The 14,943-nt window shown below is 32.8% G+C and overlaps 1 protein-coding gene across 2 annotated transcripts in view; it reads right to left on the bottom strand.

Annotated features, from left to right (window-relative positions):
- The window catches only part of ANTXR2 (ANTXR cell adhesion molecule 2), a 160,272-nt gene that overhangs the window by 108,860 nt on the left and 36,469 nt on the right, over positions 1-14,943 (bottom strand). For both annotated transcript variants that reach the window (XM_066279857.1, XM_066279858.1), the window contains exons 9-11: positions 13,700-13,798; positions 11,560-11,629; positions 731-809 (exon numbers count right to left, since the gene is read on the bottom strand). In XM_066279857.1, coding sequence (XP_066135954.1) covers positions 731-809; positions 11,560-11,629; positions 13,700-13,798 — 248 coding nt within the window. The remainder of the gene's footprint in view (positions 1-730; positions 810-11,559; positions 11,630-13,699; positions 13,799-14,943) is intronic.

Genomic DNA, 14,943 nt, shown 5'->3' with positions numbered 1-14,943 from the left:
CAAAAATGTTTGTTTGGAATTTTGATCTTTTGAAGGGCAAGAATTTTTTTTTGCTTTAATTTATATTTTTTACAAAGAAAATATATTCAAAAAATTAATAGTCATGTGAGTCCATTTAAGTGTGCTCTTTTCATGTTCAATAATGTAGTATCAAAACTTTCCAGAAACCCAAAAACTTAACTACAAGGAAAACACTGTCTTATCAATGTAATGTAAATCAACCATCTCAACTAAAATATTGTTTAATGTAGTTTCAAATTAGGATTTTATCAAGGTATCAAAATCAAATTCCTTCATTATGTGAGAAAAGCATCAACATTAAAATGGATAAAATAATAAGCTCACTCATTAAGATGCACTAATAATTTCAAAAACAGGATGTCATAGAAACTATACTACAACTTTCATAACAAAAAAATCATTATTCTGTTTATATGTTTAATGTTTTAAGAAAAAATGCTTCAGGAAATCATTCTCCTTTATTTTTAAATATGACTTGAATTTTCTAAATATCAAAATAAAATGTACACTTTCTTAAAATTCCCTTTAAAGGCAGCTATAGGAAAAAAATAGAACCTAAAATAAATTCTACATAAATTTTTCCTTGTGACAATCTCCAGTTTTATTGTTTGTACCTTCGTTATAGTAGGATTCAATAACAGTGAGGATCCATAATTATTTCTGGATAAAATATTTTTAAAAGGTAACTTTATGCAAACTTTTTACTTACACATTCTGTGGCTGTGACTACTAATGAGCTTGAGATGACAGATTTTCCTCCATTAAAACTCACTGAAACATCAAGAGTTCTGAAAGAAAATGAAAAAACAATAAATAAAATATAAACACTAGAGTAATGTGGAATAATTTTATTTCCTTACATAATTCAAAACCAGCCAGAGTGCTTTTGATCAGTTATCCCAGTTTTTTCCTAGTTCCAGTCCTTACTGGAATAGCCTGAGGTAATTTCCTTAAGTGATCTAATTGTTCCTATAAGAAGTTTAATATAAGTAGAAACATTAAGAAATTCCTGAGGCCCTGAGTGAGTAGCTCAGTTAGTTGAAGCATTGTCCTGACTTGCTAATAAGATTGCTGGTTTGATCCCTGGTCAGTGCACACACAAGAACAACCAAGGAACACATCAACAACTGGAACAACAAATTGATATTTCTATTTCTCTCTCTCCCTTTCTCTCTATCAAAAATCAGTAAATTAAAAAAAAATCCCTGGCTGGTTGGCTCAGAGGTATATAGCATCAGCCAGGTTTGTGAAAGTCCCAGGTTTGATTCCCAGTCAGGGCACACAGGAGAGGCAACCATCTGCTTCTCCACCCCTCTACCTCCCCTTCTTTCTCTCTCTCTTTCTCTTCTCCTCCCACAGCCAAAGCTTGAATGGTTTGGGCAATTTGACCTGTGCTAAGGATGGCTTCATGGTCTGGCCTAAGGAGCTAAAGTAGCTCCATTGCCGAGCAACAGAGCAATACGCAGATGGGCAGAGTATTGCCCCATAGAGGGCTTGCTGGTGGATCCTGGTCAGGAGCACATGCAGGAGTCTGTCTCTCTGCCTCCCCACCTTCCACTTAATATAAATAAATAAATAAATAAATAAATAAATAAATAAATAAATAAATAAATTTTAAAAAACAAGAAATTTCTGTTGTTTCTGTTCTTTTTTTTTACAGTAGTCCTACCCTTATCTGAGGTCTGAGGTTTTGCTTAATATGGTTTGAGTTACCATGGTCAACTGTGGTCCAAAAATATTAAATGGAGAATTCCAGAAATAAAAATTTCATAAATTTTAAATTGCATGCTGTTTTGAATAGCATGATGAATTTCTCACCATCCTGCTCATTCCACCCAGGACTGAACCATAACTTTGCCTAGCTTATTCATGCTGTATATGCTCTCTGCCCCTCAGTCATTTAGTAGCCTCTCAACAATCAGATTGACCATCAAGGCATCTCAGTGCTTGTGCTCAAGTAACCCTTATTTTATTTAATAATGGCCCTGAACTGCAAGAGTAGTGATGCTGGTAATTTGGATATGCCAAAGTAAAGTCTCAAAATGCTCCCTCAAGTGAAAGGTGCAGTATATATAGGTTGAGTACTAGCCACAGTTTCAGGCATCCACTGGAGGTCTTGGAATGTATCCTCCATGGATAAGAGGGGACTACTGTAGTTTAAATACATTAGAAAAAAATTACTTAATTCAGAAAAAGGCTGAGATTGTTTCAGATTCAAAAAAGAGAAAATAAATATCCTTAATTCCTGTTTAGCTTATTTTTCCTATCTCTAGACATTAATATTAATTATCACAAGATTATCGTTTAAGAATATAAAATTGAAAATAATAAACTATTCATGCTTAAATATAAAGAAGGTGATAATAAAGAAAAGACAAAGAAAACTAAAGGGGAAAGGTGCTATTTATTTGTATGCACTGGTTATAGATGGTCTCAGGATATTAAAATATCCTGACAAAGGTAGAAAACAGAGTAAATTTTGTCCATGACTAAGAAATATCATAGTTAAAATATAGCTCTTATTTTGTAAATATAATTTCAAATTATAAAACAACTCATAAAAATTAAAATTTCATTAATTCAGAGTCTCATAATTTATTATTTGGAATCAGTCAGCCATAAATGAGTAATGTTTTCAAAATATAGCTCTAACAAAATACCAAAGGAAAAAAATTACAAGCAGATTTTAAAATATTAAGGAAACAGGTCTTTATCAAAAAACTTGACAAAGAATATTACCATATAATAATCAATTGGCCAACAAATAAAAGCTACCCATTCATTAAAGCAAAAGTAGTAGGTGACATTTTACTATGGCCCCTACAAAATGCTATGCTCCAATTCTCATTAATAACCTAAATTCCAAAATTAATAGCCAGAAACTTTGCATTAATTACTCTGAATAGGTAAAATTTTGTTATATTTAAAAAGTTTCTTTTTTATGCCTTGAATACAGTACCAAATATTATTAGTAATAAAATGTTAAAATTAAACACAAAATAATCTCAATCCACTGATAAAACTTTCAATAATGATGCCAGAGAGAAGAGATGAGAAATATTTAGTGCCTGCTATGTGCCAGATGCTATGCTGGGCATTTGATGGACACTATCTCATTTAACTTTTACAATGTCCCTTCAAGTAAGTAGTAGTTTCACAGTTCTACAGATGGGGTGCATGAGGCCCAGAAATGTAATGACCTTGCCTAACGTAGTAAAACTAGGATTCTAACAAATTTGAACTCTTTCCATCATACTACAGATGCTTGATGAAATGAAAGTTCTCCATGTGTCTCTTTTCTCGATGTGATATTTAGTTTGGATTTGTACAGATATAGAACTACCAGAAAAGTGACGACTAGCAAACTTCTTCAAAATTCAGGAGTATGTCTATTAAAAACATTTCTTATAAAATATTTTCTTCAAAATATTTTATTAATAAAGACAAAGTTTAGCTAAATCCACAAAAGAATGAGAACTTGGGATATTTATATCAACTCAACTGAACTTCTGAACTATTCCAATACAGAATGCCAAGTGGCTTACTTAAAAAAGATACTTAAACCTAATTGTTTATTCTGAAAAATGGAGTGCCTTGTTTTGTTTTGTTGAAGAGTAAGCACTATTGAATCCAAAAATAATCTTTCTTAGTTTAGTTCTTAATTTTTCCACTTTAAAGCATATACCAGAAAGCATATAACATGGTAGGCACAGTTTTAGCTTGGGGGAAGATTATTTGATTTCTAATAATGTGTGATTGTTGCAGTAATCTTACTGATTCAACTTTCAAGGGATCAGTAGAACAAAGTTTTTTATTTCTCAACAAATTTTACTCTTTTTTATAGTAGAAATGCATGGTGATGAGATCTTGTAGGCAACCAAAATAAACTGCACAGTATCCCCAAAATCTCAGTCTAGTATAATGTAGCTGGTGGCAAATCAAACTGAGCTAAGACTCAACAGACATGAAAAGCCACCCGATAATTATTTTGATATATGGACTCAATTGAAAAAATTTAATCTTCACCTTCTCAAAGCATTGCTGTCAACAACAATACGAATAATGGTGGCAGTTATCGATTCCTTACTATGAACCAGACATAGTACACCTATCTTCTTATTTAATTCTCACAGTCACCCACTAAACTAGGCAGCAGCATTATCTCCCTTATTCAAATAAGAAACCTACAGCTTAAAAAGGGGACTTGCCTCAATATTGGACTTCTGCAACCCTGTAGTCACTTCTACTACATACTATCTTAATCCTCAATAAATATTTCAGGGTCTTATACTTAAATTCCTCTCACTGGCAAGGGCTTAATATCACTCCTCTCATTTTTCACTATATTCACCTATTTCTCATGGCTACCTATAAGGACATTTACTTTATGCTAAGATATTTATTTGTGAATGTATATACACATACGTATATCTACTTGCTGGGAAAATTTTCCATAAGTGTTGCAAACATGAAGAATACATTCTAAAGGTTATTTTGTAACTATTAATAAATAATAATACAAGAATAAATTTTCACAAACTCAAAACTGTAAACCTACTTTTGCCCCACCTTGGATATAAGTAGAAATGAGGGAAGAGTTCAACTTTATTTGTTGCAAAAATCAAATTTTAAATGAGTATATAGATTCAGCTCACATGTTAGGAAATAAGGTGTTCTGGGTTTGAATTCTAGTCACTACACTCCTAATCGTGCATTCCTCAAATCTCTTAAATTGGCGTTAATTGTAGTTATTTCAGACTTATTTTTGGGAGAAGAGCTTGATAAAATAATGTACATGAAAAAGTCCAACCCAGTTTCTGGAACACAACAGGTACCCTTATTTGTCTAACATATTATTAGAATTTCAAGGTAACATTTTTAATACAAGTTTTAAAAAAAAACCCAGATAATGCAGAAGAATGTATAACAACAATGAAGTAATTATATAACAATTTTTTTATTTAAAGAATTTTATTCTACTACTGCCATATAAAAATAGAGCTAAACTGTTCAAAAAATACCTAGTGTATAATGTCATGCACGTTCATGTAAAGAAATTTTTCATTGTTAATTCCTTCCTGTGACAAAATACTATCTTGATTAAACCCAACATTATAGTAATGCTAAGCTATGTGTTACACCTAAAACCTAAACCTGCACTCCAAATTGGTTTATAAATGTTTGCCAATAAGTTTATTCAATCACTCAATCATTCTATGACTGGTTATTTAAATATATATTCATAAATTACCTACAATAGGCCAGCCTCAGCTGTGCTTGATAATAGGGCTCCAGTAACCAATAAAACATTGTATTACAATGTAATTGAAAGAAAGCCACAAATTACAACAGACTGAAATTAACTAAAATAAGTATATGCACAAGGGTAGTAGAAGACCAGGTGGGAGACACAATATTTTTTCAAAGTAGATGGACAGAAGAAACCTAAACAAAAAGATGGAATTGATGTGCATTTTAATAAAAATTGGTACTCAATTAATAATAATACAGCTAAATTCATTCTATATGATAAATTATTAAATAGTAAAATTTAATAAGGCCTAATGGTCACAGTACTTTTATTTAATTTTTTTAAATGAATGACAATTCCAAAACAGGAGACTAGCTCAGTGCCATATGTCATAGCTACTCTGATATGAGAAATTTCATACTCCATGAAATATGGTTGACATTTCAATCCACAGTAACCTATTAGCAAGGTATTCATTTGCTACTGACTTTATGCATATCCAATAAAAGACTGACATTTTATGACCCATTTAAAAAGATGAAAAAATTAAATAAAATAGTAAAAGACATTTGCTGGAAGTAATGAATAATGTACCTCCAATTTGCACATACTGAAAATTAAATTGGAAACTATTCAAAATGTTATTGAAATTAAGGTAACTTAAGGTATTTTGAAATCAAGTGTTATTGTTAAATACTCTGCAGAACTTTTCAAAAGTTAGCTTTATGCATAATAAAGATTACTAGTTGAAAAGCAAGGCTTCATATTTGTAAATAGTTTAAAGATTCTACTTCTAGCTATGAATATGTAAATTAATGTTATATCTAAAAATATTTTCTTCAAAATGGTTAAAGGATTCTTGAATAAAGTAATTTCTTTTTGAGACATCTCAATATATGTGCATAACTAAAACAAACACTACAGATAGAAAGATTGCTAGATTTCAGAAGAAAAATATATATATTTAGAAAAATACTAGATATAACACCTAAAGTATTAAAAATGTTTTCTGTATTACACTGAAAATAACCTCTTTTTTACTTAATAAAATACCAAGACAAGGAAATAATCACTCAATATTTAGTGCCTTTCATCCAAAAATGTCAAATGTCTTAGTAATAGTAAAAGCTTTGATAATATAAAATTTACAAGCAGATATATATATATATATATAAGGATTTACATACATATTTAAGTATATCCTCTACCTCATCATAAAGCTGTCCCTCTTTGAACACTTTTAGTTATCAAACACTCTAATTCTAATTGGTAAAAAGATCTCTCTAATATTGAACTGAAATGTGCCTCCCTTCCCCTTCCACTTTTTCTCCTTTCCTTGGGGCAATAGAGTAAGTCTAATCTATCTTTTACATGACAGACCAGAACTGATGTTTAAAGAGAGCCAATGTGTCACATCTAAATTCTATCTTTTCCAGAATTTTCCATTTCATCGGCAACATTTTGTTGGCCACCCCTAGATGTGCTTAAATTAATTGTTGTTCCTCTTGAAAGACAATTTCCAGAACTGAATATAATATTTGAAATAGAAATACAATGCAGATTAGGTGAATTTACCACATTTACATATATATAATCAGAAATTACTACACCATGTGAAAGACATGATAAATGTTCCATCATTGAAGGGCAAGTAGCGAAATAGAGAAACAGAGATGGTCCTCAGCCTTAATGCATTTCACCAAGATTCTAATATTTATGTTCAAATTAAAGACATAACTAATGTGCTGGTATCCATGATAAAAGTAAATAAATAAAATCTCATTCCTCAGAGGAAACAAAAGAATAAAGTTGTGACTGTATCACCAGCTACTAAAATAAAAAAATTAGGGATTGTCTAAATATATCTTGACTTACATATACTGTATAGGTGTATTGAAGTGTTCAAGTGAGAAGCTAGGTTAAAGGCAGAATGTGTCCAACCAAGAAACAGAAATGAAATTAATCAATTTTATTTCAGGAAAATAGATTATATTGGAAAAATAACAATGTTGAGGAAAACAAAAAGATTATATTATCAAGTCAGGCTCTAATCCCAAATCGGCTACATCATTCATCTCAATGACTGATCAGCATCAGATGCTTAAAATTTTCCACATTTGCTAATATCCCTTCACCTCATACTCAAAACACTCTGGCAAGCGTCTCTCCACACTTCCTTTTAAGAAAATACTATCAGTTTCATCTGATTTAGATATTGATTTCATATTTGCCAGAAGATTCTAGCCAATGTTTCAAAAGCACATGTAACTACACTATTTGCCCTCTTAAATCATCTCTATCAAACAAGCTGTAGGATTCATTCTGCTCAGTTTTCCTTCCTTCACAGTGTGTTCATGTTTATTTACCCAGTTCGCTCTGTTTTTCTTGCCAAATTACAGGTTTGAGATCTCAACTATAGCAGAGCAGCTGTGTTATTGTTGCTGTCTCACTAAACAAGGGTCTGAGAATAAGCCCTTCCTCAGAATACTGGTGCCACCTGCACTTTACACCATGAGGCGACTGCCCCGAAAGAGGGACGATTCAAAGAACCTCCCAGTCCTCTCTATTCAAACTTAAGACATTTTGATACAAATAAACCACCAGCAGAAACAAACTCCCAAACAATCAACCGCTATTTCTTGGTAAGACAACTTGTTTATTCATGTGACATTTTAAAGTGTACCCATAAAAGAAATAGAACAACCTCATTACTACCACCTTTACTTACTTTCTGATTAAATACTAAGAATTTGTTCATCTCAGTCTAAAAATATCTATCAAATAAAGAAATTTAACAGAGATTCTCTCAAAGAAAGTACTTCAAAGACCCACTTCAACAATGCTAAACAATAATATACCTGCATAAGATTCACTCAAATGACTAACTTTTGCTTACTCCACGTCATCAATTTCCAAATGCAAACCTATGTTCTAACTCCTTGACTACCTTCTTCTTTCTCATCTCTGAATCAACATTTTCATTTTAACCCTCTTTCAAGCCAAAATTCACAAGCTCTGGGTTTTTAAAGAAATAATCATCAAATGAATGTAATTCAGGGAATACAGAATGAGAAAGGAACTGTTAGAGAAGGCTAATGAGATGAGGCACATGCCTATGGATACAGCTCTGAGACTATGCATCTGGCTTTGAGGCTGGCTGTCTAAGGCTACTTCACCAGGGTGTTGTTAATTATTTAAGTGAGAGAACAGGGGGAACCATCGCCACATCTGTCACCCTCACACAGGAAAAACCTTCATTCATTGTTGGGCCAGATGTGTTTATTTGAAATACAGACTAACTAGCTACTTAATGGGTTTGAATTCTTAGCCAAAGGATAATTAGACAAGTGTGTTAGGCATCAGTCACCTTACAAGGCGAAACTGTTTTAGCTGTGTTGATTTTAATCCAATCTCTGAAGAGAGCTCATCATCTACAAAAGTATTTGAAGAAAACTCAAGGCAAAGGAAAGCTCCAAATCACTTGCAACATACTTAGCAGAACAAATAATGATGTCCCCAAACACCAATACATTAACAAATAAAATCTCCTCAAGTTTTGCCTCAGTGTTTTCATGTACTTGGTTTTTTTAAAAAGAAAATCAAAACTAATTATTTTAGACAGAGCTCTTTCCCAAAACAACCTCAGTTTGCCTATAGGTGAAATATTAGTGTCAAAAGCCAAACAGATGATGAACTCTCATATCTACTATTTATTATGCTCTGTGTGATTTTTAAAAATCACATCTCCTGAATATTTAGTTTATCTACAACTACTAAAGAATATCAACAGTCTCTATGGTAGTCTCTTTAAAAGGAGATTGTGTCCAAAGGCAAATTCTAAAAAATAAAAAAAATAAAAATACATTCAGTATCTGGGATAGAACAGATGTATCACATTTTATAATTACTTTGGAGAAGAAAGTAAGGTGTCTTCCTAAAGTAAACACTATAATTAAAAAGCCAAGATAGTTTTCCGCTCTCTTAAATGGCCGTCCAAAATAGGAATCTGATTTTTTTTTCTCCTACCTATTATCAGTCCCCCAGGAACCAAATGAGGTCCTTTAACTGATTATATACATAGTAAATCAAAGTATTTGAGAAATATGTATTCGTTCTTCAGGTAACAAACATTTAGCAAATCTACTGTAAGTTGGGCATTGTGTCAGGTACTAGAGATACAGCAAGAAACAAGGCAAACAAAATTTATCCTAGCAAGAAAGGCACGTGATAATAAATAAATGCTTTGGAGAAAACAATATAAACCATGGGAAAGGAACAGAGAGAGCCAAACCAAGAAGAGGGAAGGCTGTATGATGAAATACAGTGGCCAGGAGGAACAGCAACTGTAAAAGTACTGATTTGGGAATAAGCTGAAGTGGTTAAGAAACAGTAAAGAGTCAGTATGGCTATAACAGAAAGGGCAAAAAAAAAATAAAAAGGATAAAGTCTGAGACATAATAATGAGGGGCCAGATCCTGTAGAACCTCGTAGAATATTGTAGTGACTCGACTTGCACTGTGAGTGGAATGGGAAACTCATTACAAGGATTTTAAGCGGAAGAGTAACAAGCCAATTTGCTTTAACAGGATCGCTCCTGCAAAGGACAGAAGCAGAAAAACCAGTGGAGAGGCTAATAAACAAGTAATTTCACTAGTCATTTAGTACTTACACTTATAATTATTTTCTATCCTCTCTATTATGAAGGAAATGATCAGAAACATTTCAAATGTTCTCTAGCCAAACAGTAGTTGATGCAATATGTTTATGATAATAAGCAGGATACAGTTTTTTTAGAATCACTTTATACTGATCTTGGACCTAGAACAGAGGAAAGTAAAATATACAAGACCCTAACTCAAAGTCTGGATTAGTGTTCAGAGAGAAAGATTGTATTTTTCGCCATGGAATTCAAGAAAATCATGTTAGTAGTTCGAAGATTACTTGATCACTTCTGTGGATGCATAAATATTCAAGATTTCTATTGGACATCACTTCTAATTAACTAAGTAACTTGGATCAGTATCAGCTTTCTAGTTTAAACTGATTCAAGCAGTGTATAACTTACAAAAGTAAAACTATCAGAATCTTTTTTTCTTTCTATAGAAAAGTATTCATTTATGAAATAATCTAGTGTTGTTGAGAATATGTGTATGGCTGCGTTAGGTTGTGAGTTGGAATTTGCAACAAATCCATTTTGCCTAAACCATCTTAATCCCCAGCACAGTTAGACTCCATGACTTTCTGAGTAATCATATCTTATATTAGCAATAATAAGTCTTTTGGCTTGATGTTTGGTCCTATTCTATATAACAAATTCCATACTGATTCTGATCATTCCTCTCATTCTGTTCCCACAGCTGTCTTCTCTATGTTAGTCATTGACAACTCCACCCTTTTTGTTATTTGGGTCAAAAACCTTTGACTTATTAATGATTTCTCACACAGTCTATCAATAATCCTCTAATTTTTAAATTTTATTTATTTACTTATTTTCTAGAGAGAGAGAAAGAGAGAGGGACAGACAGGGACAGACAGGCTGGAAGAAAGAAAGATGAGAAGCATTAGTTCTTCACTGAGGCATCTTAGTTGTTCATTGATTGCTTTCTCATATGTTCCTTGACCAGGGGGCTCTAGGAGAGAGAGTGGCCCCTTGCTCAAGTCAGCAACTTTGGACTCAAGCCAGTGGCCTTGGACTGCAAGCCAGTGACCTTTGGGCTCAAGCCAAAGATCATGGGATCACGTCTATGATCCCACACTCAAGCCGGCAACCCCGCACTTAAGCTGGTGAGCCCACGCTCAACCTGGGTACCTAGGGGTTTCAAAACTGGGTCCTCAGCATCCTAGTCCGAGGATCTATCCACTGTGCCACTAACTAGACAGGAGAATCTTACTATATATTTAAAAACTATAGTAATTACTCAGTCAAAATCTCACTTTGGAACTCACATGTATGCGTCTGTGTGCATGTGTCAATTTAATATTCTGAAGTTCAAACTAGAGGCTGTGGCTCTGATTACTTAAAGGCTCTAACAGTAGTTCTCACACCAACTAGATAAATATTTATAGAGCTTTTTAATCAACATATAAGAGATAAGACAAAACAGACTTTAACCATTTTCAACTTATTAAAAGTATAAAGTACTAACAAGAGTGGTCTGTTCTGGGCTTACTACTTCATGTGCAATTTGTACAACAAAATATAATAAAATAACCAATGTATATTTTTCACCATTTCCTAATAATTTGTGGCTAAAATGTTTTAAAAATGTTTTTAATGAAGTACTTACTCTCCAACTTTATTCAAGGTAGGTGCAGGACAAAGTACAGAATTAAGATCCATACTTACTGGCTTCACACCTAGAAAATAAAATGCCACTGAATTGGTAAGGGTTTTATGAATCTCACAGTTTCATTAATAATATAAAGGGTATCTGGCAATCAGAGTTCAACTGTGGAACATTAGATATATTAGCATGAAAAAGTGAAAAGGCATTCATCTAAAGAAAGAGGGAAAAAAGAGAATGAAAAATAGAGATTACATGCCTCATTGATATATAATATTGGTAAATTATAAATTATGAGACTTTTACTAAGTTCACATACATTTGTAGACACTGTAAAATTATCATCCACTTTCCTCAATTTTTCAACTATCTTAGATTTTTAGAAGATAAATGGAGCCCTGGCCAGTTGGCCCAGTGGTAGAGTGTCAGCCCCGCATGTGGAAGTCCTGGGTTTGATTTCTGGTCAGGGCACATAGAAGAAGCAAAATCTGCTTCTCCACCTTTCTCTTTCTCTCTCCTTTCTCTCTTTATCTCTCCCTCTCACCCCCTCCCGCAGCCATGGCTCATTCAAGCAAGTTGTCCCCAGGCACTTAGCATGGCATCATGGCCTCGCCTCAGGCACTAAAATAGCTCTGTTGCTGAGCAATGGAGCAATGGCCCAGATGGGCAGAGCATTGCCGCAGATGGGGTTTGCTGGGTGGATCCCAGTCCGGGTGCATGCAGGAGTTTTTCTGCCGCCCTGCCTCTCACTTAATTTAAAAAAAAAAAAAAAAAAAAAAAAAGGTGAATGGTATATATATTTTAAAGCAAAATTTTAAAATGATGGTGAAAACAAGATGAATGTCCAAAGGAGAATGAACTTTCTTCAAAAGTTTAATGAAACAGTTGTGTCTCCAATAAAAAATATATATTTTAAAATGAATAATTATATTGCCAATAACATATAAGAAAAATAATCTAGACTATAAATATTCACAAAAGTTACATAATCAAATGGATAATCCTAGAATGGGAATGATGAAAATACAATCTCACTCTAGTTACTTGTTTGAATATTTACTTTAACAAACTTAATCTTATATAGCTAACTATAAAATATATTTATAGTATAATCAATTTAGCTATGTAATCAAGAGGAGTTAGGTAATGCTTAGATACAGATGACTACTAAATAAAAATAAAATTATTTTGTCCTCTTCAATCGTGGAACCTACTACAAAGAGAATTTGTTAAAATACTGTTGTCTTGCCTTACCAAAATGATCTTAATAGGAAAGGAATTTATTATTACATTTATCATGCTAAGATCATCACCCCTTTGTATAATTATTTTGTGTGTAAACAAAGCTGTGCTAACCAGAGTGTTTAGTACTATCAGATAAACAGAAAAATTGTAGATGAACCTCTCAAAAAATAATTCCATCAGAGTTCAAAGTTGTAGCATATGCCTTCTAGTATAAAATTTTAAGACACGTAATAGAAACCCAAATGCTAATCATGTAAGTGGAGTTTTTCTCAGAATGAAGATGAAAACATACTCTGTTTTTTTGAAAGCCAAGATATGAAAAATAAAACCTAATTCCATAAATATGATAATTATCAACAAACACTGTGCTAGGTGAGCACTGGAGATATAAAATATCTATAAGACAAGAAGCCTGTCTCAAAAAGATAATTGACATATTATTTAGAAATTAGATAAACAAAACAAGTGACAATAAAACAAGGCAGCAAGTAGTAGAGTAGCCCAAGTGACTAGTTTTCAAGCAAGTATGGTAAGAAATAAATCTAGAAAAAGAGGCAATTAAATTGGGCAGCTCCAGGAATACTGAGTTCAACTCTGAGCTCTGCCCATTATTAACTTCATCACCACAGGCAAGTTATTTGACTCTTTCAGCCACACAACCACCATCTGTATAATGAAGCTACTCAGAATGGGGTCCAGCATTCATTAAGCTATGAACAAACATTGCCATCATTAAATAACTATTAAATAATGATTACTATTTGTATTATTATGGTACTTCATATCTTTCTTATTGGTTAAAAACATATAGTATAGTTGGTTTCAGCTGGGGAAAGGGAAACACGATGCTGACTTGCTGTGCAAATATTAAGGCAACGTTGAGACTACAGGGACTTACTCTTTGTGTAGGTTTCATTTACTGTGTAAGTACAGAGAACACTGCCATTGCGACTCCCCAATTTAAATCCTCTTCCGTTCAAAACAATTTGAAATTCCTCTAAAAATAAAAAGAAAAATAAACATTTTGATCACTGCTTTACAAAAAAAGACATAACTTGAAAGTATCAAGATGCATAGAATGAATTATGAATTCCTTCATATTATTCACAAACAAGACACAGTTCTATGTCCAACACTACTTGCTTTCTGAGACCCTTTAGGGAAATAGTGGAGATGTTACTCATTATAACATAGAGAGGCATTTTATTTTTTAAACAACTGTTTCCAATAGAGACCAAGATACTAGAATTGAAGCATAACAGTCATTCACAGATAAATACCATACAAACTTCCCCAAATTCAATCCTTAGAAAAATATCAACAGAAACAAAACCTCTTTGTTTTTCTCTCCTTTCAGGTATTGGGGTCTGATAACGTAAAGAACATTAATTGTTCCTGTACTTTGGTTCTTAGAACTGTTATGTCTTGTATTTTCTTTAAACTATGACACATCATACAGAGTTCTTCTTTAACAGCTTCTTTACATTACTAATCCAGTTTCATTTTTTGTTGCATACAAATCTAAAATTCATCAGAAGTAACGTTTTTGAACTATTAATACTCTAAAGACAGTCAGAAAAAAAAGTTAATTTAAGTTATTGTACTCCATGTATATAGTAGGAGCAGTCACTTAACATTAGAGAGTAAAATAATGTGCTAGAAAAAAGTTTAAAATCTAATATCTTGATTGGCAAATAAATGTTTGCTGCTTAGCGCAAAATTATATATGACTGTTTTAACAGATTAACTCTCCATCCCTTCAAACACCGGCTATCTAACATCATCTAACACATACATAATAACTATGGAAGAAAATACTGCCATGCCATTCTCTATTAAGTGTGCTATAAAGGGAATTTTGCTTATAAATTAAAATAAAATGCAGGTAAAACAAACTATAATGGTAAAAAGGACATGAGCTTATGAGTCAGACAGATAAGGGGATCTAATAGGACAATTACTAATAGCAAATACTGACCCTATCTCTGCCTCAGTTTTCCCATCTGTGAACCAGGGATTATAAAAAACTGCTGGGATGTTCAAATGCACTAATTCCCCTTCAACATCTCAGTAATCATTAGCTAAGGAGGCTAGAAGGTGCAGAACTTAATACCATGTGCAGCAGTTCAGAGGCTCCGTGGC

Source organism: Saccopteryx bilineata, chromosome 5, assembly GCF_036850765.1.
Source record: "Saccopteryx bilineata isolate mSacBil1 chromosome 5, mSacBil1_pri_phased_curated, whole genome shotgun sequence".
Taxonomy (NCBI): Eukaryota; Metazoa; Chordata; class Mammalia; order Chiroptera; family Emballonuridae; genus Saccopteryx; species Saccopteryx bilineata.
This window is presented reverse-complemented; position numbering and strand designations above follow the sequence as displayed.